The sequence below is a fragment of the Glossina fuscipes genome, unplaced genomic scaffold (assembly GCF_014805625.2).
Source record: "Glossina fuscipes isolate IAEA_lab_2018 unplaced genomic scaffold, Yale_Gfus_2 2, whole genome shotgun sequence".
Classification (NCBI taxonomy): domain Eukaryota; kingdom Metazoa; phylum Arthropoda; class Insecta; order Diptera; family Glossinidae; genus Glossina; species Glossina fuscipes.
Window position 1 is genome coordinate 579,788 of NW_023998416.1, and position 24,911 is coordinate 604,698.

At 34.2% G+C, this 24,911-nt stretch overlaps 1 protein-coding gene across 5 annotated transcripts in view; it reads left to right on the forward strand.

The window, feature by feature from the left end:
• LOC119634117 (tyrosine-protein phosphatase Lar) overlaps positions 1–24,911 on the forward strand; it is a 273,949-nt gene that overhangs the window by 244,819 nt on the left and 4,219 nt on the right. For all 5 annotated transcript variants that reach the window (XM_038028064.1, XM_038028067.1, XM_038028063.1 and 2 more), the window contains 4 exons: positions 20,590–20,729; positions 20,810–24,145; positions 24,220–24,330; positions 24,549–24,854. In XM_038028064.1, the coding sequence (XP_037883992.1) occupies positions 20,590–20,729; positions 20,810–24,145; positions 24,220–24,330; positions 24,549–24,854 (3,893 nt within the window). The remainder of the gene's footprint in view (positions 1–20,589; positions 20,730–20,809; positions 24,146–24,219; positions 24,331–24,548; positions 24,855–24,911) is intronic.

The following is a 24,911-nucleotide window of genomic DNA, read 5'->3' on the forward strand; positions in this document are numbered from 1 at the left end:
TTATTTGGATAGACACACTATATAAAGCAAGTCTGTAAAGTTTGACGAAATTCACGAGATGTCCGGCTTCTAGAAAGAAAGATTAAACCTTTGAAAGATTGTAATAACCGTGAAAGTGATTACGTTCGAAATTTTTTTTTTGTTTGTTTGCCAAGAATAATTAATTAATTTGAGCCGTAACGGTAACTTTTAATATCTAATAAGTGCCAAGCAAACAAATTTTATTCCTTGCTCGAGATCTAAACCGTAGCGTCGTACTGAGCCCAGTGCGATCAACTTATGCAGGAAAGGAAAGAGAAGCTTAAACGAGATATTTTATCAAACGCAAAATGAAAAGAGATATTAAGCGTTAGCGTTTTCTTCTCGCTAAACGATGTCAACTGCGGGGAAATTTAATGGTCCAACAAGTGTATTTTCCAACCATAATCTTGAAACCGTATTACGAATATGTTACGTGCACATGTCTCCAATTGACTTTCTGCCATGAAACCATGCGTCCATAGGTGCGTGCATAGGGAGTGACGGCACATATAGGCTCCTTGAGAATGATTAGTCTTCGAGTGCCAGATAGGGATGCGTTATGTGAACCCCCAGGTCCATCTAAAAACTCTGCTTTTTGTAGGTTAAACAGCAGTTTGCAATGCAACTCGACAACTTGCGGCGATTTAGTCAATCACAAAAGTCTAGCTACCAGGCCGACGCAAAAAGCTGCTGCGTTTAGTAAGATTTGCCTCGTAAACCTTGATTTGATCTAAACGACGTGGGATAAAAAAACGAAAAGCGAAGCTATCTGCATTACTCGCGTGAACATAAAATTTTCGCTACACAAACTGACGCCCATACCTGCCTCTTCCGTATAAATGGGGAAAACGGCAAACGGAAATGTATTATAAAGCCAGTCTCTATTCGTATTCCCATGGCGTCGTAGCTTTTGTTATGGCGACATGGCAAATGTATATAACGAATAACTTGGCCCTTGCTCCTATTCAGAGAATTTTTAGTTTGTTATTTGTGGTTGGATGTTTTGACAATACGTTGTTGAGAAAACTCGAGTAAAAGAAATAGAAGTTTGGGTCAGCGCACACAAGGTGGTAGATATTACCCCTTAAACGCTCTTCATATTTCTATTCGTATTAAAAATTTGATATAACTTGGGGTGGAAACGTAGTGCTCTTGGCTTATCTCGCGTTTTATAAAAATACTTTTTACCAAGTTCTTCCTATCATGCGTAGTCTTTAATCCTCTTAAACACTGAGATGAAGTGCTCAAGCAAGTCTCTTGAACACCTTTTCATGTAAATTACAATAGAAAGAGTTGATGAAATTATACGTATTTATTGCACACGCACACATCCACGTAGGAAAATACATAGAGACGTGTATGACGTACATGAAAGCTTTTCACATGTACTTCATTTCTCTTCTCGGCTATAATTATAATAATAAAGTTAACAATCATTAGATAAGAGTTTGACTTGTCTTCTGAACATGCAAACAACATTTTAATAGCAATATGACTTATGAAATATATGCAGCAAACCAAAGTTGTATGGAAATTTTACAAAAATGAAATTCTCTTTATTATTATGATGATGATAACGTTGGCGCTGGTAGGGCAGATATAGGCAGCTAGTCAGTTATTTGCAAATAAAACAACAATTAAAGCCGAGATAGGCGGATAAGTAAAATTGTAAATAAGAAAAAAAAAAAAAAAAAACGAATATATATTCACTTTTTATGTATAAACATATATACATATGTATGTACGTTACTCTACAATTCTACATCTTTGTATTCTCTAAAATGCATTTGAATGACAGAATGGCATACCTGCAGGTTTGTGTGCATATGCTTGTATTAACACAAAGTACATTTGTCAACTCTAGTGCATAGACATATAGAAGAAGTATGTAAGTGCTTATATGTGTCTTTGTTAAATAAACATCCTTGACAACTTATACATATTCACATTTTACAAAAATGTGTGCTGATGTTTTATAAAAACTGCAAATGTACAAATTCTTTTTTTTTTTTTTCGTCTCTTTCTTCTTCTTCTTCTAGTAAATAAAATTAAAACGTAAAGTATGTTCAGTTCAATGAAAACTTTGTAATTGTAAAAATCTATTAAAAAAATCTTTAAGGAAAAAAATCATGAAAGTAGCAAAGTTGTGAATAGTAGAACCGTGGATACCAGCAAATAAGTAACAGATAGCATCAAAACACATCTTCTTCCCAAATTATCACAAATATCTAATCCAAAGTCTTTCTATGCTCCATAGTGTTTTCCATTTCCAATTAGCGTATCCCAATTCACCTTACATGTACGGATAGATCCCGATAATTCATCTAGAAAGGTTCTGAATGTTCCTTAAAGGAAGTGTAAGTGTCCTCATATGTTTTCCTCAAATGGAATTGATAGCCTCAAGATTCCTTTTCACTGTTCTCGAAAACTGGACGAGAACGTGTTGACGAAGCATCCGCCTGAACTCACACGCTACAGATACTCTTGCGTATTGCTCCTGAATGCCTTGGAGATTATATATCCCACTAGAACATAGAACTAGCAGATCTATTGTGCAATTCTTATGTAATGTAACACATTAGAAGAAATTCTTCTTCGCCATTACCTCAGCTTATGAAGTCAATCCTCTACATTCTGTTTTCTCAAAATCAGAAATCAGACAATTTAAGCATGCCGTAGTTTCAAGCTAATCCGTGGAGTCTTCTTTACTAATAAATATGCTTAAATTTTCTTCAAGTGACTCCATGTTTGCCGCACCCTACAAATGTATTATAAATGTATAGATAAGTTGGCTTTGTCTTCGATACCAATTTGATGAATACCGTTATGATCGAGGAACAAAGAAAAAATATTCTCTTTTGGAAACCTATTCCTCGAAGTTTATTGAATAATTTATGGAAAAATTTTTGAATTCTTTTTTAAAACTTGAATGAAAGTCTTTCCTGGTTTGCCAAAAACCTGTTAGTATCATAAGAGAAACTACAAAAATCCTTTTCAGCGTTAAATACAATTGCAAGTAGACTACAGAAAAGATGTCGGGATCTTAAAATCTAATATTCTCTATGTCCAAACGTGTGAGAAGCATTCATAATTGATAATTCTTCGGATGGTTTTCTCTGCAGTTAACCAAAAACCGTATAAATGCCTTTAGTTGAACAAACATGACAAAAGGACTCTTTCGACTCGCGCTGAACTCGAAGCAGGTTGCAACCATTTCAATAACATTGGAATGAAATTCATCATCTTGCATTAAGGTTGTCTATATATATATATATATATAGATACAAAATGCAATAAAGCAAACCAGACATTTTAGGTGAGCTTATTTTGAATGTAGCCCTAGATCGGGCGTCTTAAGGAATTTGATAATGTTTAAGTTATGGACAACCACAACTTTCGGGTTGCCTCGAATATTGATTGACAAAGGTTATGCTATCTATTCCGTCAATAAATAAAAAAAAATTATTTGCAACTGATGAGTATCTAGAAATCGACCTATAGCATAACTACTAGTTATTATAGCGCCTTATCGTATGAGTGAATACGAATATTTTTGAAAAGAATTTTTTTACACATACATTGAGAACAATTTATTTTCCCCTATAAGGCATATAACTTTCATAAATGTTCAAGTTTCTTCTCTTTGTCAACTGTATGCTTATATGCATACATACATACTTACTGAGGTTATAATTAAAATGCACTTTCGAATATGAAAATGAAAAAGATGAAAACTTGTTGTTGATATTGGTACTTCGCATAACATGAGCCTGAACAAGATTGTGTAGCCTGCGTACTCAAGTGAAGCTCTTCTTATGCCAATCATTGCTTTAACCGGTAGAAAAGGGTCCTTTGAAGATAAACATTTCGTGTATATTACAGATTTACAGCTGGTACTTGATCGGAGATAAAATGTGAATTGTTATTAAGCCTTATTAGAAAATTTAAATGTTAAGAATAAGTAATCCTTGTGATGAAAAAAATGCATTTTCAAGTTAAAGGCAGAAATACTCTGCAGAAAGAAAGGTCTATTCTCAGCTACAATTTTCTCAAATCTTATACATGCCGTCGCCACACGAAATTTTTTTCCTTTGGTTGAAAGAATTGGAAGTCAACATTTTTTTAAGTTTTCAATTTCGTCAACTGTCGTGCAGAAATTTAGATGTCTAAGGCAATACGAGTAGCTAGGTAATTAAGGACCGTGACTAGCAAGTCAGTATTCCTGGGTTCAAATCTCAGTGCGGAGGAGTTTACTTTGGTCGTAGCTATGATGATTGCTCTGTCGGTGAAGGCATAACACTTACCGATTGTCCACACAGACCGACTTGGCTGCGGTCATCTCGCTATTTCATTTCCTTTTTGCACTTTTCCTTATTTCTGGCCGTCACTGCGTTACACGTATAGGGGACATCATCTAAGTGATTGGTCATTTAAAAAAATATACACATTTTCTTATTCGACTGTCAAGTTTGATAGTGGGCTTGAAACAACTACACGATCTATATTTAAAAAATTTGAATTTTTCAATAGATCAGACACTGGCGGCAAACGTTTACCGCAAAATGGTTATGATCCGCATACTTACAGTCGACGGAATTAGCATATAATTAACCCAGGATAACCTTTTAAGCTCTGTGTAAAAATGATTCTTAACAGACCATGTTTTGCATACCTTAGGTAAACCATTCATAACCAGATCGATGTGTATTTTTGTAAATTAGGATATAAAAATTTTTCCCAATCCACTGACAATCATGACTGGAAAACGCTTTTCGAATAAAAAGCGGAATATTTAGGCCACCAAACAATCCTTTAGAATTTCGACAAATGAATATTGATTTGGAGTTTGTTCCGAATATCTTAATATGCTGAAGTTATTTATCAGAGATGAACTCTTAATGACAAAGTTGAGTCTTTTTAGCCCTTTGTTAATTGACTTTCTGTAACCATCGCAAGGCAGGTAGGTAGTCAAGTGATCATCTAATGAAAAAAACCTTTTCTTTATATAAGAATACAAAATAAAAAAACGAACTTGGATGTATGCAAAGTTGATAATAGGACGTTAACAATACGTACCATTTTTAAGATGAGTGTTTAAAAGGATGATATCGCATTGTATGTCTTTCTTTCATAATTTTTTTCCTCTTTAATGATCCCTTAAATATCATAAACATGCAGTAAAACTACTTACAACTCACAACTATTTAAAATTTTGGTTTGTGTTTTTTTTTTCAAATTTACGTTATTCGAACTGTCTGTAACTTTAACTGACTTCGCTTCTTAACCGATTCACTACAAATTCCAACTCTACTTAATTAGTTCACATCAACCGTATTTTAAGCCGCTTTGCAATGGATTTCTCAAGAAAAACACTTTTTTCATTTTGTGTAAATAAATTCGAAAAAATAATTCAAATTATTTCGCTCTTACAAAGTAATATCATCCCTGAAGTGCGTAATTTCAATATAATATATAATCGAGAGCAAAATATGCAATTTATGTCGTTTTTTTACATATGCATATTTATATTTTTATTTATATATTATAGTTATAGTCGAACGATGGAAACAATACAATATCAGAGATGTAATCTTTAAACAATAAATACTATAATCACTAAATAGAGTTAGTAGATGAATAAAAATAATTCAATTTCCAATTTTCTTCTTTTCATTGAGAAATTTTGCATGGCACGCGTTTTTTATGAGGAACGCAAATGCCATTTAAGATCAGCAAAGGGCAAGAATTCTTCAGCGTTTATCTTGACAATGCCATTTATCTAGCGAAAGCAAAATTTCATTGATATGATTTTGTAATTCATTAAGACCAGTCACTAGACTGGGGTTACTAGATGAAGATGCAATTACAAAACGTTGCCAGCGATCGGAAAATCTGATCTTTAATAATTTTCATATCCATCACCGAAGGATTTTGTCAAAACATTTGCAATGCCCACAAGGAAGCCGCCACAGAGACCTCGCAAGGTATAGGTATTCTTCAGTACTAAGTCTGAATCGATTTAAACATGCTGTGTGTCCCTCTGTCCGTGTGAGTAATTCTCCTGGCCGCAAAAAAAATGCAGCTATTGATCTCAAATTTGACAGAACCATTGCATGTCCCTCCTCACGGGTTGGTACTGAAACGAGGACAAATTGATTCATGCCCACGCCACAATAAGGCGTAAGCTGTTTCTCCATACAAAAATTATGTATTCTTTGCTTATCACTCGCAAATTATGAGAGACAGAAGGGTGAAATTTTCTACGCTTGCTTTATTATTCATGCAAGAAAAACAAATTGAAGAAATCAAACGCGTCTACACAAACTTATAAGTGAACAAACTTGAACATTTTTTTTCACGTTTTCTACGCATAAGGTAAACGAGACAAAATGTTGAAAATTACTCTGTGCATATCTCACATGAAGAATATATTATTGGTCTGAAATGTGCGAAAGACTCATGATAATTCTAAACCGAATAACGCGGATGTGACGACGTGGTGGATTAATCACGCTTATATAGGTATTAAATAAAAGGGCTTGGAGTGTAGAGTTAGATAAGACAACGGTGATGGGTCTAAAAGATTCGATTGCGGCCAAATGTTATTTTGTTAGTTGTTTTGTTTTTGATGTGATCAATCACTCATGGGATTTCCCATATTCGCGTAATGCCGTGACTTTCGCAAAGAAATGGGGGAAAAAAAAAGAAAAGCAAGGTAATGGGTGTAGCCTAGTGGGCTTGTGCCCAAATCGGGAAATGTTATGTATTTATTATTTGAACACTCATTGTAGCTACGGTCAAAATAAATTTTGCCGCATTGAGATTTGAGTCAGCAAATACTGACTTGATAGTCGGCCTTCTTAATATAAGAATCTCTGTTTGCCATACAGATGCCGAATTAGATTGGCAAGTAAATTAAGTTTGTAAAGTCGTCCATCGTGTTGCACTTTGAAGCAACGATCCAATAACTTCTAGTTTCTACGAAGTACGCAATGATACGATAGCGTTGCTCGTGTGTGGCATTTGTTTCTAAGCACTTGTTTGCTTGTTTCTATTCCGCAACGCAAGGTTAGCTTCGTAAATTATTCTTTTAAATGTTTTAGAAAATGTTACCAGTACACTAAATAGTCTAGCCGTAGTTAATAGATGAATTAGCTCACAAGATTCTTTGGTTTATTCGATTTAAATTTGTTGTTAGCTCAGTGCATTTCCATCGTGTTGATTCGAAGTGATTCAATCGTAACATATTATTAAAAATTAATGCTAAGCAAGTGAACCTAACGACGATAAAAGAGATCGCTGCAAAATCGAATAACTAACTACAACTGAACGTTAGGCGTTTATTGGAAATTCTTGCTAAAATTTTTATCCGCACCAAATTTGCTTTTCGATTTGTTTGTTTGCGTAGAAAGATTGTAGGCCGATGTAGTGAAATCATTTTTTTTTTTTTAAATATATATAAACGTTTGCATAACCTAAAATTTTTATTCGTTTTTCTATCCAACGCTACTTATCGTACAATAGCATATTAAGTGATATGCAGCAACTCAGAAAGACCTGAGGTAGATCCACATTTTATTATACCAACCGGTTCAGAATCCCTTTGTTTATAAGTCTGTCTGCCTTGTCCTGTGTTCATCCCACAGACCCCAATTTTTGAGATATTCTGACAAACTTTACTACGCTTGCTGTCTTGTTTTGTTCCAATTACGTACGCCATTGAAAATAGTTCGGATGAAATCACTTCTCAAATAACGCCTTATTTTGAACAGTCGTTCTGGGTATAAGTGTATTAAGCAAATTTCCACAGGGTATTTAATGTCTAGTGTTTTTGCTTGTTTTACTATGTTATTCCAATCGACATTCAGATGACGTTATTATTGACTCGAACGTGTACATGCTGTCCACCAAGCTATGGGCGATGTATTGATTAAAAACATTTAATAAATCAAGTAAGCTTGCTATAGCTGGAGAAGGCCAATTATTAAATACCTTGTAGCATTTTAATTAATTGATAAATTTTAAAAAATCGCTCACATACTCAAACGCCAATCTAATGAACTTAATTCACTTGTAGATGATTTTATTATTTTCCAATTGCTTCCGTCATTACAAAGCACAAATTAGGAGACGGATTTTCTTTCTTGAGAATTTCTCTGTATAGTGCGGCCCATAAAATAGACCTTAGTGATCCAAATTCCATGCGATGGATTTACTAACAACAAATTTTCATCATGAAATAACAAAAATCGGTATATAAAGCCTCCCTTATCCTTAAAACCCTTTTACGGGTCGGGGTCCAAAAAATAAACCTACCTTGCCCAAATTCGATAAGGTTAATTCTCATATCAAATTATCATTACGAACGAATTTTCATCAAGATATATTGAAAACGAGGTCTTCTCGTCATATAAAGAATCAGTTTCTCCACGAACGATTACATGGAAAGGGATTCAAAAGATTGCCACGTCCGAACTAAAGTGTTCACACAAGTTTAACATGCCGAAAAACTATTACTAAACGATTTTTGTCCCGAAATTCTCACAATTACAATATATGTTCTTTTAATGAACAAGTGATACGATCCAAGGCGTGTCAGTGGCACCAAATTTCTTCAAAATATATCGAAAATTGCAAACTGTAGGTAGGACAGAAGAATACGTGGACACGCATCAGGCGGACAGGCCGACAGATAAGCTTAATTGTGTATAGTAAAAGGTGGGTCCGAGTGGATGTTACAACCGTTTGCACAGAGTTAGCGTACCCTGCACCACAAGTTGTGCAGAGTATAAAAACAAGTTAAATCTTAAGCTGCTGCAAAAATTTATACAATTTTTAAAATTTGTTATATATCGATCAAAATGTCCACGTCAAATGTTATACATATATATATATATATATATATATATATATATATAAATACGCTTAAAGTTAAGTAATATGCAAAAAAGCAAATCAAACATTCGAACTTGCTACGAACGTGCTCTATTTTGTAGGGGATAGAGGATATTCGAAAATTTATCAAAAGTCGAGTGCTACTTGTATTCAAATCTATTTTATAGAATTTATTAAAGTTTCACAATTCGATGCGAATTTTTCGATTTTAGAAATTCAGAAAACAGAAGACAAAAACATCCAATAAATGAAAGGAAGGAATGCTTTGAGTGTCTTTTAAAGGAAATGATGAAAATGAAATAATTTGGCCTCGTGCTTACTCAGCTGGACAGAACAAACGATAGAATCTATCGTTGAAATAAAGCGAAACTTCCTTTATGAAGCTTTCCCCTAAGCAAATACTTCATTGACAAGTAACTAAAAACACATCTCATAAGCGATGAAACCATTGTATGTTTTTATTTTTGTTAGATGTTGTTTACAAAGATAAAAATTTATCTTTGTTTTTTTTTTTTTTTTTGTATGCATGGATCAATTTTTAAATGCCTTGCACTTAGAGCGATGAAACTGCTTTTTGAATTTCTTAGTTCAATAAGAAAGAATTGAAGATTAAGTTTAATGGCTCTAACATGCATAACTAAATTGAATTGTCGTCGTACATGTGGTTTGTATTACGAATGCTTTTTAGACATTAGACATTATACTCAAAGTTAACAGGCCTCCTGTTGTGGTCGTAAAAATCACTTAAACTGTTTCTTATGTAATGGTTAAGAATTAAAATAAAATAAAAATGAGATGAAATGCGATGAGGAGGAGAGTACAATAAGATCTTAACATTTGCTAAAGTTGAAACAACATTTGCTATCATTGTTAAACATTAAAAATTACAAGGCAACAACGTTTGCCAACACCTACCTACACCTGCACAGCTGCACAGCTGCACTTTTACGTTAATGTTCAAGAGCACCTTGCACACACTCCTTATTGCATCTACTAGCCAAGCAAATAAACAAAGAGGCAAACAAACAAACAAACAAATAAATGAAGTGAGCAAAAAGCACATACACATATATATGCACAACAACCATCGTCACCCAGCAGTTGTAATATAAATGTAACGATTATGCACTCGCACCTACTTCCAGGCACATTCGCCAACATGCTTGGCTAAATGGTACCTTCCTCTCTGTTTTCCTTTTTTCATTTTTTTGTTTTCTTGTTTTTTAAATGTATAAGTGCGCATTCTTGTAATTATATACATTTAAGTGCCACTACTTTTAATTGTTCACTTTTCCGCTGTTCCTTTTGTTTTCCCATTTTCTTATTTTCTTACACCCATCAGCTAACACCTTATGCACCGCGTTCTGTCACTGTGCACATATGTATACATTATTTTGATATTTTTTAAAAATTTTCTTTTAATTACTATAATTTTTAGAGTTTTGCTTCCGTTTTTTACTTTATTTTCTTTTTTATTTATTTATTTTTTTGTTAGTTCAATGTTGAGGAACATTGTGGGTGAGTGCGCGATAATGTGTGTAAAAAGGTATGAATATGTGCTTAAAAACCAATTAATTTTGTCTGCAAATTTTCTACAAAATCTCCCCGCCTTGCTGCTGCTACTGCTATAAGAGTGGCCCATCTAGCACATTTTTTAGTTAATGAAAAATAAAGTGTGTGTGAAACGTACAACACAACAAGAACTGTTCTTTTCTCTTTTTTTTTTTTAATCATTGGGTAATTAAATGGCTTGCCTTCAGAAGAGCTCTTGTAAAAAATTACAGAAAAATTGTTCGCTTATCCGGTTATGATCTGTGTACTCTACAGCGTTTTTGGTAAGTGAATATTAAGTTTGTGCGGATGCATGCGACAGCTAGATGGACTTAAGATAGATGTTCTTATCAAGTCCGAATCACTTCCGGTTGCGGTTTTTCTTTTTTTTTTCTTTTTCGTTGTTTTGAATTTGTGTACACACCAATAAATTCTGGCTCAAAGTAGAACCATGGAACCGTAGACCCATGTTTCCCCATATAAAGCTCCATTGTGACAATAAACAGTCATTTCATCATAAAAATTGTTGAAAAGTTATAGCTTAGCATACGACATGAATATAAAAAATTTGTGCTGGATGGAGCCATTTATTGAATGTTCTCCCATGCATACGTTCACACGAAAAGAGGAACTTTCTTGTATAGTAACAATTTCATTAAGTGAAGTGCTGCAAGATATATACAGCAGACAATGCCCATCCATAGCTTTTTAACTTGTTAAGGTTAACGAAGCAAAGCGCATCAAAGATATCGAACACAAAGTTAGTGTTAGGTAATCGCATCACCTCCGCGAAATGACGATAAAGTATAGATTTTTACTTTCACTTTTACTAATACAACCACATTTGACCTTTCCTTGATGGTATCCAAATGGATCAGAAATCCTATTAAACGTAAAAAATATATGCCCTATGCCCTCTTAGGGGAAAAATCTGTACCAATTTAAAAAAAAAGCCATCGGGAGGAAATTCGAAAAGGTTAGTTATGCTTTTAACGATCTCGCGTTAACGAATCGCATCCTTATTGCCATCGAAGTGTGGATATTTTAATAGTATCTTTTTTTTTAGTGTCATCCCTAAAATTAGGTAAAACTGGTAATACCAGGAAAATGGAAATGATTACCAGGTCAAATTGAGCAAAAAAAACTTTCAACTTGCACTAACTATGTCTTTCCAATTTATTAATCTATGGTTTTTGTTTTTATCACGCTGTCTTCTTCAACTTACCTTAAATGTCACGCTTAAGTATTCATCAATAAAAGGAAGAAAACGTTATAGCTTTTGACTGATGAAATTTCTCATTATTGCTCGTTCATCAGACCGTAGGCCCGATATATGTCTTTATTAGTATCATCTCTTGATGAGTACGAGCAATCAATTGCTGGGATGGGATCGATGAAATGCCGACTCTTAACTTATTGCCGCTCATTTTGAGATCGGTGATGACGACAACAAAGTTGGATTAAAACTTCAGAAGGAAATTAAGTTAACGCTGATAGACAATTTAACTATTTATTTTTAATATTAAGAGTATAAGATGACCATTGCAATCATTTCTATATACACTCACGGTACTTACGTTAATTCGTTAGTTGATTAAAACTGACTTCACAATCAACCACAAATCCTTTCTTCCCCACTTTTACTTCCCTTATAGCGCCCTTTACCGTTAAAGAGAAGACAATGCATTGGAAAATTCTTGTTTAAGCATTTGTGCATAGTGTTGTTAAGGTTGTTATTCTAAAGGTCTTACGATAAATCTTAAACAAATACAAACCTCGAACTAATGAATAGCAAAATTCTGCCGCTCAGCCGCTTATTTATCCAGATTTTTTATAGAGTTTTAAAAACTAACTATGCTCAAATTCAAATTTAACTTTTAAAACTACTTAGAATGTATGTTAGGTGTAAGTGTCTGGAAGAGCAGTAAACAGCGGAGAGCTGATAACAAAGAGAAAAACGAACGAAGTGACGTTGCAGAGAAACACAGAGGAACAAGGAGTTGATCACTTAGTGGAAGTCGGCGCGTTGTCGTTAGGAAGAAGTAGTCGGATCAAGTTGTCAAATTCTCCAGTCGTCAATCCATTTTGCTTGCTTTCATTTTTTCTTCACACTTAGTTAACCATGAATTCTAGACCCTAGTCTAAGATCTTTAACTCTGATAATAACGGTGTTACCATATTCTACATGCATACCATAAATTGCATTTTTCTGAAGAAATCTTAATAGCAGAGAGAGAGAGAGAGAGAGAGAAAGAGGTAGATGTTCAAAATTTGTTGTTTAAATTTTTATAAAAGGAGTTTTATAAAGGTTGCAAAAATTTGCTGTATATATCGGGCTTCTAGTGCCTACCAACAATTGGATTAAATTGGTTAGCTGCGTTGATGATTTTCTTTTTCTATAACCCACCACTCAGGGCATGTCCCCTATACGTGCGTTCACATTGATGGTTTCTGGGCAGAAGATTTCTTTTATATCACATCTTGAACGATACGAAAAATCTATGATGGGTTCAGCGAAAATTATATCTTCCATTATCTGCTGATCAAGGCCTGATTTAGTTTTATTTTTCAAGGCATTCACTTTTCATTCATCGAATAAGAGATATGTAGACAACTAGCAAGAATTTTATCGTCGGATAATTTTAAACCATTCGCCCATTGTCATTCTTACCCATTGTAACATTTTACCTAACTTGATAAGTTCCCTCATAAACAATAGCAAACAAGTATATATATAAACGTATATGAAAAATAAATATTGAATATTAAAGATTGTTGGAGAAATGTGATGTGACGATATAAACTCTGGATAATGGAATAATAATCATAACAGTAAATATTATTAAATAATTAATAACTGCATTGTGTGTTTAATGAATTAATCAAATAAATTAAAATTATTTATCTATAATTGGAGAAATCTATGAGGCATGAAATTCTATACATATCTGATAATGGTTAACACAGCATTTATAAAATGCCAAACGACAAGCAACCAGGCAATAGGTTAACCTCAATTGACAGCTGAATGTCAAAATGCCCTTTATGCATTTCTTTCCCCCCCTCTCTCTCTCTTATTTTGTTTAATTAAAAAAAAAAAAAAATGGAAAAAACGAAAAAAATTCCATTTTTATGAAAAATAAAAAAAAGGAATGTTTAATGATGTTCTCGCTTTACCACAAAATGAATTGAAAGGGGAAAATATCGTATGATTACCTTTATGATTCGGATGTGCATTCATATTTACAAGTATATGCACACACATGTCAATTCTTTACGCCATCACCTGTACAAAATTCTGACAAATACACAATGCCCGGTAAATAAAAAAGATGAAAAAGCAAATGTAAATCTCTCAAATGTCAATAGGGAGGAGAATATTATGAGTACGTGTAAAGGTTTACGAGACTGGTAATGCTTTTATGTATGCATGAAATTTTTGAATTGTTCTATTCTACGTGTTAAGCACTCTACGCGCATAATACTTTAATAAATCCCCCAGATGGTATACATTTATCATGATTGAAGGCATAAGGCGATCCTACATAGATAAAGAGCAATATGCTTACTTTATCAGAGAATACTACTTGAAATTGGGATTTATAGAAAAGTTGAAAACACGCCTTTACATCGAGAAACCGAAATCGCCCAAGTGAAAAGATTGTAAACCTCAGTCGGGATGCTTTCCACTCTGCTCACAGCTTATTCCAGAGGTGCGAAACTGTGCGACACCGTGCAGGAAAAAATTCCCTTTAAGTATTATTCTCCCCCACCCCCACCAATGCTTAACTTCCCAAGTGAGGATCGAAAGAAAATGATAGTAATTTCAGTCTTTAGTAAGAATTCCGTTGCCTTCAGCAGAGTGTTCGTGAAATTTAAGCTTAATCGCATTTAATGACATAGAGACAGACACTGGTCCCTAAAGCACAAGTAACGTGCCAACTAAAAAAAATACTAGAAATGTCAAAAGAATATGCAAAATGGTATGCTATTACAAAAAAGAATAGACTTGGGTCATCATTTCCGGAACAACGGCTATTGTGTCTTCCAAAATCAGATCAGAGAAACATAATAGCCAGTCCTAGTTAGCTTTTCCCCCTTTGGGCGGGACACCAAAAAGTTAGACTTACTTCTTCTGCTCCGTCGGCAAAGCTACATAGTATAGCTCCTTAAATAGAAAACTTGAAGAGTTTATTACGAGACCGACGGAGAAGACTTGCGCTAGCTTCTCGCTTATCCCAATAACTTGTAACACGAACGGCACTTCAGTCTGAAAAAACTTGTAATCACTCCAAAATGAAACTTGTATGAACTCATGAATGAAAAAGAGTTTCCATGTCAGCTAATACAGGCGGCCGTCTGTAATAAAGAAAACAGTCTTAGTCACTATTTAGCAGGTGAAGGCCTACAGGTTTCTTAGTTATTAGCCACCTATGTATTGCTTAAGAGTACTTCGTTGCGAATGAAATATTGTTTATTATGAAAAGGAATGCCGTTCTGCAAAGGGGGAAATCAAACTTTAATTGAAAGTTATCAACGACTGTGATTTGAGTTTTGATTCATTTCTCATTCGTTTTCACACGTATTACTACACTACTACTACTATAAATTTGTTTATCGGAACACCTTTAAAAACCATATGGTTTAAAATTTCCCTGAATCAAAATCAAAGCTTATGGTATATATTTTAGTATCCCATACGATCTTATGCGTACTTCTAATGATTTTCAAAGTTGTCCATATCACATCTTGACTGACAGAAGTTTCATTGTACTTTAAGCGCCGACTGCATAGCAGGACCTAAGAATTTTCGAAATAAGTCTTACGTGGCTCTACTTTTAAAATAAACCAATCAAAAAAATTGATAGTTAAGTTAGCAAATGGACAAAATACTTACTAGAATAATTTATTCTAATAACGAAAACATTTGGAAGGAGCTTCATACTTATAGATCAAGAAATGGTTGCCTAATGATTAGAAATCAATATTGGAAGACGAGATTTGTTCAAATCATTGTAGTTAAATCCCGGGATAATAGCAAAGAAATAAATGTATCGGAGTAGATATTAACAGATCGTATATTAAATGTTTTTAGATCCTGTGAGGTCCACAAAGATCATGCGTAAAATGTTTCGTTTGCTTTCTTAATGTTTTTGAATTTCTCGATTGTCATGGATTAATTGTTCTCGCCATAAGTGCTCCTTAAGTTCTTGTCAACAAATAAGAAACGTCTCTTATACCCACCATGAAAAAGTTTTACAACAACTAGTTTACAAAATTGTAACGCTTAGAACGAAACTTAACGCTTTAGAGCGACAATCCCTTTCAATGAAAAACGAATCAATTAAACCCTTTATGGAAATCATGTTGTTTTATTTTTTTAATTACTTCGGGAATCCTTACGCTTGTGAATTGCTTATATGCATCCAAAAGGCTTTTCTTTATCCGCAAGGTATTTCTGATTCACTTTGAACCCAAATGTGAATGTAAATATGTACGAAAGTGTAACATGTCCTTTTATTTCTCCTGTTCTTTTTATATCATCCGTATTCAACCTGTTATGTCCTTGAATAAATGTTGATTATATTTCTGTATATAGATGAATATAAAATATAACAAAGCCAAATAAAACTGCATATATATATATAAATATATATGTAAAATCGTACACCTTTTATGTATGTAGCAATGTATGGATATGTGTACATCGCCTTTTCAAATGTGTTGATTTATATATGTTTTTAGTAAGAGCTGCGTATTGAAGTGTAGACGAAAAGGGATTTACCTGAAATACTCTCATCATTATACTGCTCATTAAATAAAATAATTTATATGTTTTTTTAATACTTCTTCCAAAGTACCCCTAACTCAAGGATTTTCAAATTAATTATAAAAATATACTAAGATACCCTTTCATGTATTTCTACTATTTTTTTGTGTTTTTTTTTTTTTTTTATAATTAAAAATGAAGAGAATAGTAATTAAAATAATATGAAAAATAAAAGAAGATAAAACAAAAGAAATAATTCAGAAAAAAAGGGAATAAAATACAAGTTCCATTAAATTAAATATAATATCATCTTACAGATCTAAAAATTTTATAATTGGAAAAAAAAAAAACACATTCTTTTTTCCGAATTACAAGTAATTAAAAGTTTACATAGGTTTTATATCTAATTTAAGTATAATTATGTAATAAATTGTACGGCTAACATTTCAAGTCTACTCATACGATTATTTTTTATGAAATATGTATCGATTAAACAAAAAAAAAAAAACACAAACACACACTTTTTATAATAACTTTCCTTCAACTGTTATGAACACACAATATCAAATTTCACACAAATTTAATTAAAGTTCGAAAACCATAAAATTATTTTATAATAGAATTTTCAAACACTGCAATGGTTTGACAAGTGCGATATAATTTACAGTATATAAGAGTAAGTAATAGTGTGGGTATGAACTCAAACTAAATTTTGCTCAAGCTAGGATCTATCTTAACGCGGCTTTCAACTCCAGCTATTAGTTTGTGTTCTAAAAGTACTGTACTTACGGTGTGCTCCAGCTCGAAACATCAATTTTCTCTTTTTTTAGAAGTTGGAAGTGCTTTGCAAAAAATCCTCTCATGGAATTATAATATGGATAATAAATTTCTCAATAAGGGAAGCTTTCTCATCGAATTTTCGTTTTTATTAACCGGATTCCCTTTGACAATATTTTGTAAGTAAGTAATGGCGAGCAAACTTTCTGCAAATAAGCTGACGTCTTACCTCAGGTTACTCGTAAGTATTGGAGTGTTTTTGATCGCAACCATTTAAAGTTTGATTTATAAGCGAAAGCTGAGAATCAATTTAAAATTTTTAATTTTTCATATTCTTTTTTGTTACCTTGAAAATTGCAACAACAGATAACAGATATACGAACGGACGATCGTAAAGGTATCAAGCGAGTAATGTATATATGCTTTATTAAATCCCTTACGGTTATATCTTTCACGGAAACATTTCCAACCTTGGTTGAAATTGTAAGAGACACGTATTTTGAAACTAGAGTAGAATGTTCTAAATAAAGGATAGAAAATAAAAAATATGCTGACAAAGCAGTAGAAGACTATATTTCAAAAATCTTGACCAATTTTCCAGCTTTCTTGCTTAGATGTGAGATTGTGGTTGGCCGCCCCTCTTGCTCTCTGTTGTTCATATTCTCAAAGCAAAAAAAATTCAAATTTAATTTTAAAAATTAATTTTATAACTAAAAGTTGCTTGAGAATAATGAGGTAGTCCTCAAAAAAGTACGAAAATATAGCGCCTGTGGTTCCGAAAGCAAGCGTAAATAAAATAGAATTTTGATTGAGATTAGGATCAATATATTTTTTAATATATTGCTTACACCTTCCCGTCATTAATCATTCAAATGTCCTCCATGGGACTTCCTGGAAGACTGAATCCTTTTGAGGCAATTAGTGACGACTTTTCAACACATAGTTCGGCCCAAACTTGACCGACTTTCGTTTTCAAAGCAACAAGAGTTTGTTCGATAAGTTCGATCCTTTGCTTAACCCCTTAAAAAGAAAACTCTATGGCGAGAAATTGCAGGATTTTGATGACGACTTCACATCAACAACGGAGAGCACGATTGCCAAATCCTCGGCGACACTAACCGCTCGTTTGCTTTTATAGTTGTTTGGCGGCAATCACTGTTGTGATACCTTTCGTGGACGCGCCTTTTTTCATCCCAGCACAACCACGGCGCAGTACTCGCCGCTCCTCCATCGGTCTACGGCTGCAGCGCCACTACAGGCTTCATGGCATCTTTCGTAAACAATGTTTTTCTGAATCCGTATTGGATATCCGCAGAGAGAAAGAGAGAGAGTAAGAGAGAGAGAGAGAGAGAGAGAGAGAGAGAGAGAGGGAAATAGAGATAGAGAGGGAGATAGAGATAGAGAGAGAGAGAGAGAGAGAGAGAGGTACAGAGAGAACCTTCCTGTATGGTCATTTCCAGCTTCTTTAACCCTCTAACAAATATCTTTAGAAACGGTTCACGTCCTGTCATCTTCATCAAGAAGACCGAAAGACCGCTGAAAGGTGAAAGTGATTCTGCCAAAAAATTTAAAGTTTGAAATGGAGTTTGATTGCTTCAGGATTACAAATTTTCTTTTCATTCTTTCGTCCACATGCTGTACGTACGATTTTGTCGAAACAAAAACAGTACCATTAAGGGAAAGAGAATGAGAAAGAAATATTTCAAGAAGGCCTGTCACACGACAGTGAATATTTGAAGCAGTGGATAATCAAAATATAATCTGGATATTAATGTCCGACTTATTTATCAGAACGAGTCTAACTTTCCATCGAAATTGAAATGTTTAAAATTTATTGTACTAAGTTAACATATTCCAAGGTTTATCATTTAAACGAGTGTAACTGTAAATTGTAACGCACTTTTTTATTGTATAAAGAATATCTTTAGCAACTATTTTCAAAATTCAGTCAAAATCAGTTGCCAAAAAATTGTAACATAAAATTTATTTTATTATTGATTTTTTTTAATTTAATTACTTCTTTTACGCAAAAATATTAAAAAATTTTATCATAAAAAAATTTATATTCCTAATAAGTAAGTGTTCGTTTCATTTAAAAGCGAGTGAGCCAACAGTTTTTCGACGATTTTTTCTTCTTTTTTTTATTGATTTGTTTTCAAAGTAATTTTTTATGTTTAAAATTTTTTAGTAAAAATAAAACTTTTGCCAATGTTTATAAAAAATAGCTATTTTTATTAAAATAAATTTTAAAAAAATAATTTCGTTCTCTTTTATCTTTTTTCATATTTTCTTTAAAAAAAAAAAAAAAAAAAACGAACCAATATAAAATAAATAAACATTTTTGGCCACTCGCATACATATTTATATAAAAAAAATGAAATGTTTTGGGACTTTTTACAAAATGCACTACGAATTTTTGATTTTTGCGTGATGCCTCGATATGTATAAAAATAATAAAAAAAAATAAATAAATAAATAAAAACAACAATATTACATAATACTTTATATAACCATTCTATTTCTCTCTATTCCTATATTTATTGTGCCTCTGCGTGTGTTTGTGTGTGTGTGTGTGTGTGTGTGTGTGTGTGTGTGTGCGTTGAGTCTGTGTAATTATTTTTGAAAAAAATATACTGAATACATATGCATTTATATGTATATATATACATATATATATATATATAATAATAATAATACAATGAACTTAATCAACAAACTGAACGTGTTGTTTTATATACATTGTGTTGGGTGTTCGTTCGTTCGTGATAAACTAAAATAAAAAAAAAAAAACATTTTTTAAATATTTACGAAATTTTTAAACGTCATGCCATTCCTTCTGTTATTAATTGTTCATGTGGATGATTATGGTTAACGAAAAAAATATTTTTTTGAAAATATTACAAAAATACAATTACATAAATATCGTAGAAAAAAAGAGTGAGTATTTTTTTGATGGTTGCTTATCAAATATAATAAGATTGTTTTTTGAAACTTTTTTCCAATATTACAAAAAAAAAAAAAAGTAGGATATTAATTAAAATAAAAACCATTTTATTAAAACTTATTAATTAAGAAATAAATATACTTTTTTTTTTATACTTTTTTCTTAAATAAAGAAATTTTTTGCGTAGCCTCAATTGTAGCACCAGAAGAAAGGATATTTTTTGCATTATTTTCATATTTTTTCTATATGTTTGAAAATTTTTTGTGAATGTTTTTAATGTACTTTAAAAGGAAAAAAAAAAAACAGCAATAAATTTTTTTTTATTTTTGGTGATGTGATAATGGTTTTTTTTTTCATTTAACATTATAAACTATTTAGTTAAGGTAGTTAAAATAATTGATATTATTTAGATAACTATCTTCGATACTATTGTAAATTTTAGGTATTTTTATAGTCTCACCAAACTTAGGTTAAACATTACTTTTAAAGTGAGACTTGCAGGTATTTACGGATTTATATATAAAAACGTTAAGTATCTTATGTAATTTAAGATCTTCTTATATAAGAGACACCTTCAGTGAACTTCCTTGTTAATGGCTTTTCTTCTCTTCGTACACTTTAAATGGTTTAGTGCCTGGAGATCCTCAAGATGTGAAGGCAAATTCGTTAAATTCAACTTCAATACACGTTAACTGGAAACCTCCTCTTGAAAAAGATCGTAATGGTATTATTAGAGGCTATCACATACATGTGCAAGAAGTCCGTGATGAGGTAGGTCGAACGTCTTCCCATTTAATATTTCAAATCTTTTTATATTCAATCGTGTTTTTCAAACTTTTTATTTTCATTAGGGTAAAGGTTATCTAAATGAACCTCTTAAATTTGACGTTGTGGATGCCTTGGAATTTAATGTGACGGGCTTACAACCCGATACTAAATATTCCATACAAGTGGCGGCTCTTACTCGGAAAGGCGATGGCGACCGTAGTGCTGCTGTCATCGTCAAGACACCAGGTGGTGTGCCGGTACGACCTACTGTTAGCTTAAAGATTATGGAACGCGATCCGACTGTTTCAATAGAATTGGAGTGGGAACGTCCTGCTCAAACCTATGGTGAATTGAGAGGCTACCGTTTGAGATGGGGAGTCAAAGATCGTGCTTTAAAAGAATTGCTAATGGGTCCCCACGAAACGAAAAAGCCTTTCAAAGATCTTGAACGCGGTGTCGAGTATGAATTTCGTATAGCCGGCAGTAATCATATCGGTATCGGCCAGGAAACAGTTAAGATATTCCAAACTCCTGAAGGTGTCCCAGGCGGACCACCTTCAAATATTACCGTGCGCTTCCAAACACCAGATGTAGTATGCGTTACCTGGGAACCTCCCACGCGAGAGCATCGCAATGGCATTATTACTCGCTACGATGTTCAGTTTCATAAGAAAATTGATCACGGACTGGGTTCGGAAAGAAACATGACTTTGCGGAAGGCTGTTTTTACGAATCTAGAGGAAAATACCGAATACATTTTTCGGGTGAGAGCCTACACTAAACAAGGTGCCGGGCCTTTTAGTGAGAAAATTTTAATAGAAACAGAACGGGATATGGGACGTGCTCCTATGTCAGTTCAGGCTGTAGCTACCTCAGAACAAACTGCAGAAATTTGGTGGGAACCGGTGCCTTCGCGTGGCAAACTGTTAGGTTATAAAATTTTTTATACGATGACAGCTGTAGAAGACCTTGATGAATGGCAAACTAAAACGGTTGGCTTAACGGAATCTGCAGATCTGGTAAATTTAGAAAAATTCGCTCAGTACGCTGTGGCAATTGCAGCTCGCTTTAAGAATGGTTTAGGAAGATTAAGTGAAAAAGTTACCGTCAAAATCAAGCCCGAAGATGTTCCATTGAATTTACGCGCCCATGACGTTACTACGCACTCCATGACTCTGAGCTGGTCTCCGCCCATTAGACTGAATCCTATTAATTATAAGATTTCCTACGATGCCATGAAGGTTTTCGTAGATTCTCAGGGCTTCTCACAAACGCAAATCGTACAAAAACGTGACATTATCTTAAAAGCGTATGCTAAATCGCACACTATCAATGAGCTAAGCCCGTTTACCACCTATAACGTTAATGTAAGTGCCATTCCATCGGATTACTCATATCGTCCACCCACCAAAATAACTGTAACTACACAAATGGCGGCACCTCAACCTATGGTCAAGCCGGATTTTTATGGTGTAGTAAACGGCGAGGAAATCTTGGTTATCTTACCGCAGGCCTCCGAAGAATACGGCCCTATTTCTCATTACTATTTAGTTGTGGTACCGGAAGATAAATCTAATCTTCATAAAAACCCTGATCAATTTCTCACAGAAGATTTACTGCCGGGGCGCAATAAACCTGAGCGTCCTAATGCCCCTTACATAGCCGCCAAATTTCCTCAGCGTTCTATTCCTTTCACCTTTCATTTAGGTTCTGGTGACGATTATCATAATTTTACTAACCGTAAATTAGAACGTGATAAACGATATCGAATTTTTGTAAGGGCAGTTGTGGATACACCGCAAAAGCACTTATATACTTCTAGTCCGTTCTCGGAATTCCTTTCACTGGATATGCGTGAAGCTCCACCCGGGGAAAGACCGCATCGACCTGACCCTAATTGGCCTTCTGAACCCGAAGTTTCCGTGAATCGGAACAAAGATGAACCTGGTATGCTATGGGTGGTCCTTCCGGCAATAGCAGCTTTAATACTTTCCACTACATTTATTATCATCTATGTAATTAAAAGAAGACGCCAACCATGTAAAACGCCCGATCAAGCAGCTGTTACGAGACCTTTAATGGCGGCCGACTTGGGTGCCGGTCCGACACCAAGCGATCCGGTCGATATGCGCCGTTTAAATTTCCAAACACCTGGCATGATATCGCATCCTCCAATTCCTATATCGGAATTCGCCAACCACATAGAACGCTTAAAAGCAAATGATAATCAGAAATTCTCGCAGGAATACGAAAGCATAGAACCTGGTCAACAGTTTACCTGGGATAATTCCAATTACGAATATAACAAGTCGAAGAACCGTTATGCCAACGTTACGGCTTATGACCATTCGCGAGTTATTCTACCGCTTACGGATGGTGTGGTTGGTTCAGATTACATTAATGCCAATTATTGCGATGGATATCGCAAACATAACGCCTACGTTGCTACGCAGGGGCCTTTACAGGAAACTATAGGAGACTTTTGGCGTATGTGTTGGGAATTGAAAACAGCCACCATTGTAATGATGACTCGTTTGGAGGAGAGAACACGCATAAAGTGTGATCAGTATTGGCCTACACGAGGCACGGAAACGTATGGTCAAATGTTTGTCACTATAACCGAGACTCAAGAACTGGCCACATATAGTATACGTACTTTCCAATTGTGCCGTCAAGGCTTTAATGAGAGGCGTGAAATTAAACAATTGCAATTTACGGCGTGGCCTGATCATGGTGTACCCGATCATCCAGCCCCATTTTTGCAATTCTTACGGCGTTGCCGCGCTCTTACCCCACCGGATTCGGGACCGATAATTGTGCATTGTTCAGCAGGAGTTGGTCGGACTGGTTGCTATATTGTCATTGATTCGATGCTTGAGCGTATGAAACATGAAAAAATTGTTGATATCTACGGTCATGTTACCTGCTTGAGGGCGCAACGCAATTATATGGTACAGACTGAAGACCAATATATATTCATACACGATGCCATTTTGGAAGCCATCATTTGCGGCCATACCGAGGTGCCTGCTCGTAATTTACACACACATCTGCAAAAATTATTGACCACTGAACCCGGTGAAAATATCACGGGCATGGAAATTGAATTCAAGAAATTGTCAAACGTTAAAGTCGACTCTTCCAAATTTGTTACCGCTAACTTGCCGTGTAACAAACACAAAAATCGCTTAGTACACATTCTACCATACGAATCGACTCGGGTATATTTAACTCCGATTCATGGCATCGAAGGCAGTGATTACATCAATGCAAGTTTCATTGAAGGTTACCGTTATCGTTCCGCCTATATAGCGGCTCAAGGACCTTTGCAAGATACCGCTGAAGATTTTTGGCGGATGTTATGGGAACATAACTCTACCATAGTTGTAATGCTTACGAAACTTAAGGAAATGGGAAGAGTAAGTATAGCAAAGAAAAACAAAAGTTTTTTTTTTTCAGTAAAAAAAACTTCATTTCTTGATTCACCATTTAGGAAAAATGTTTTCAATATTGGCCTCATGAACGTTCGGTTCGTTATCAGTACTATGTTGTTGATCCAATAGCTGAATACAATATGCCACAATATAAATTACGTGAGTTTAAGGTAAGCTTGAAAGTTATAAAATATAAAAAATCCAATATGAGAAAAGTAGCCTTTGCTTGTGGCGCCTGTGCACAAACTTGTGTTCGAGCATCGTAAATAATAATAAAAAGATTTATCTGAATGCAAATGCAAATTTGTTCTGTTTCCTCTGTTGCTTTATTTTTTATTTTTATTTTTTTTTTTACTTTCTTTTTTCACCCGCTCTCGTTTATTCATAGGTAACTGATGCACGTGATGGCTCCTCACGCACTGTACGACAATTTCAATTTATTGATTGGCCCGAGCAGGGTGTACCGAAGTCAGGTGAAGGCTTTATTGATTTCATTGGTCAAGTGCATAAAACAAAAGAACAATTTGGCCAAGATGGCCCCATTACGGTGCATTGTAGTGCTGGTGTTGGTCGTACCGGTGTATTTATTACCCTAAGCATTGTGCTGGAGCGTATGCAATACGAAGGCGTGTTGGATGTTTTCCAAACGGTACGCATACTGCGTGCTCAGCGACCTGCCATGGTGCAAACAGAGGTAAGTTAAACGTTGACAATAAAACAGAGTACTTTTTAAATCAAAGCATTTTTTTTG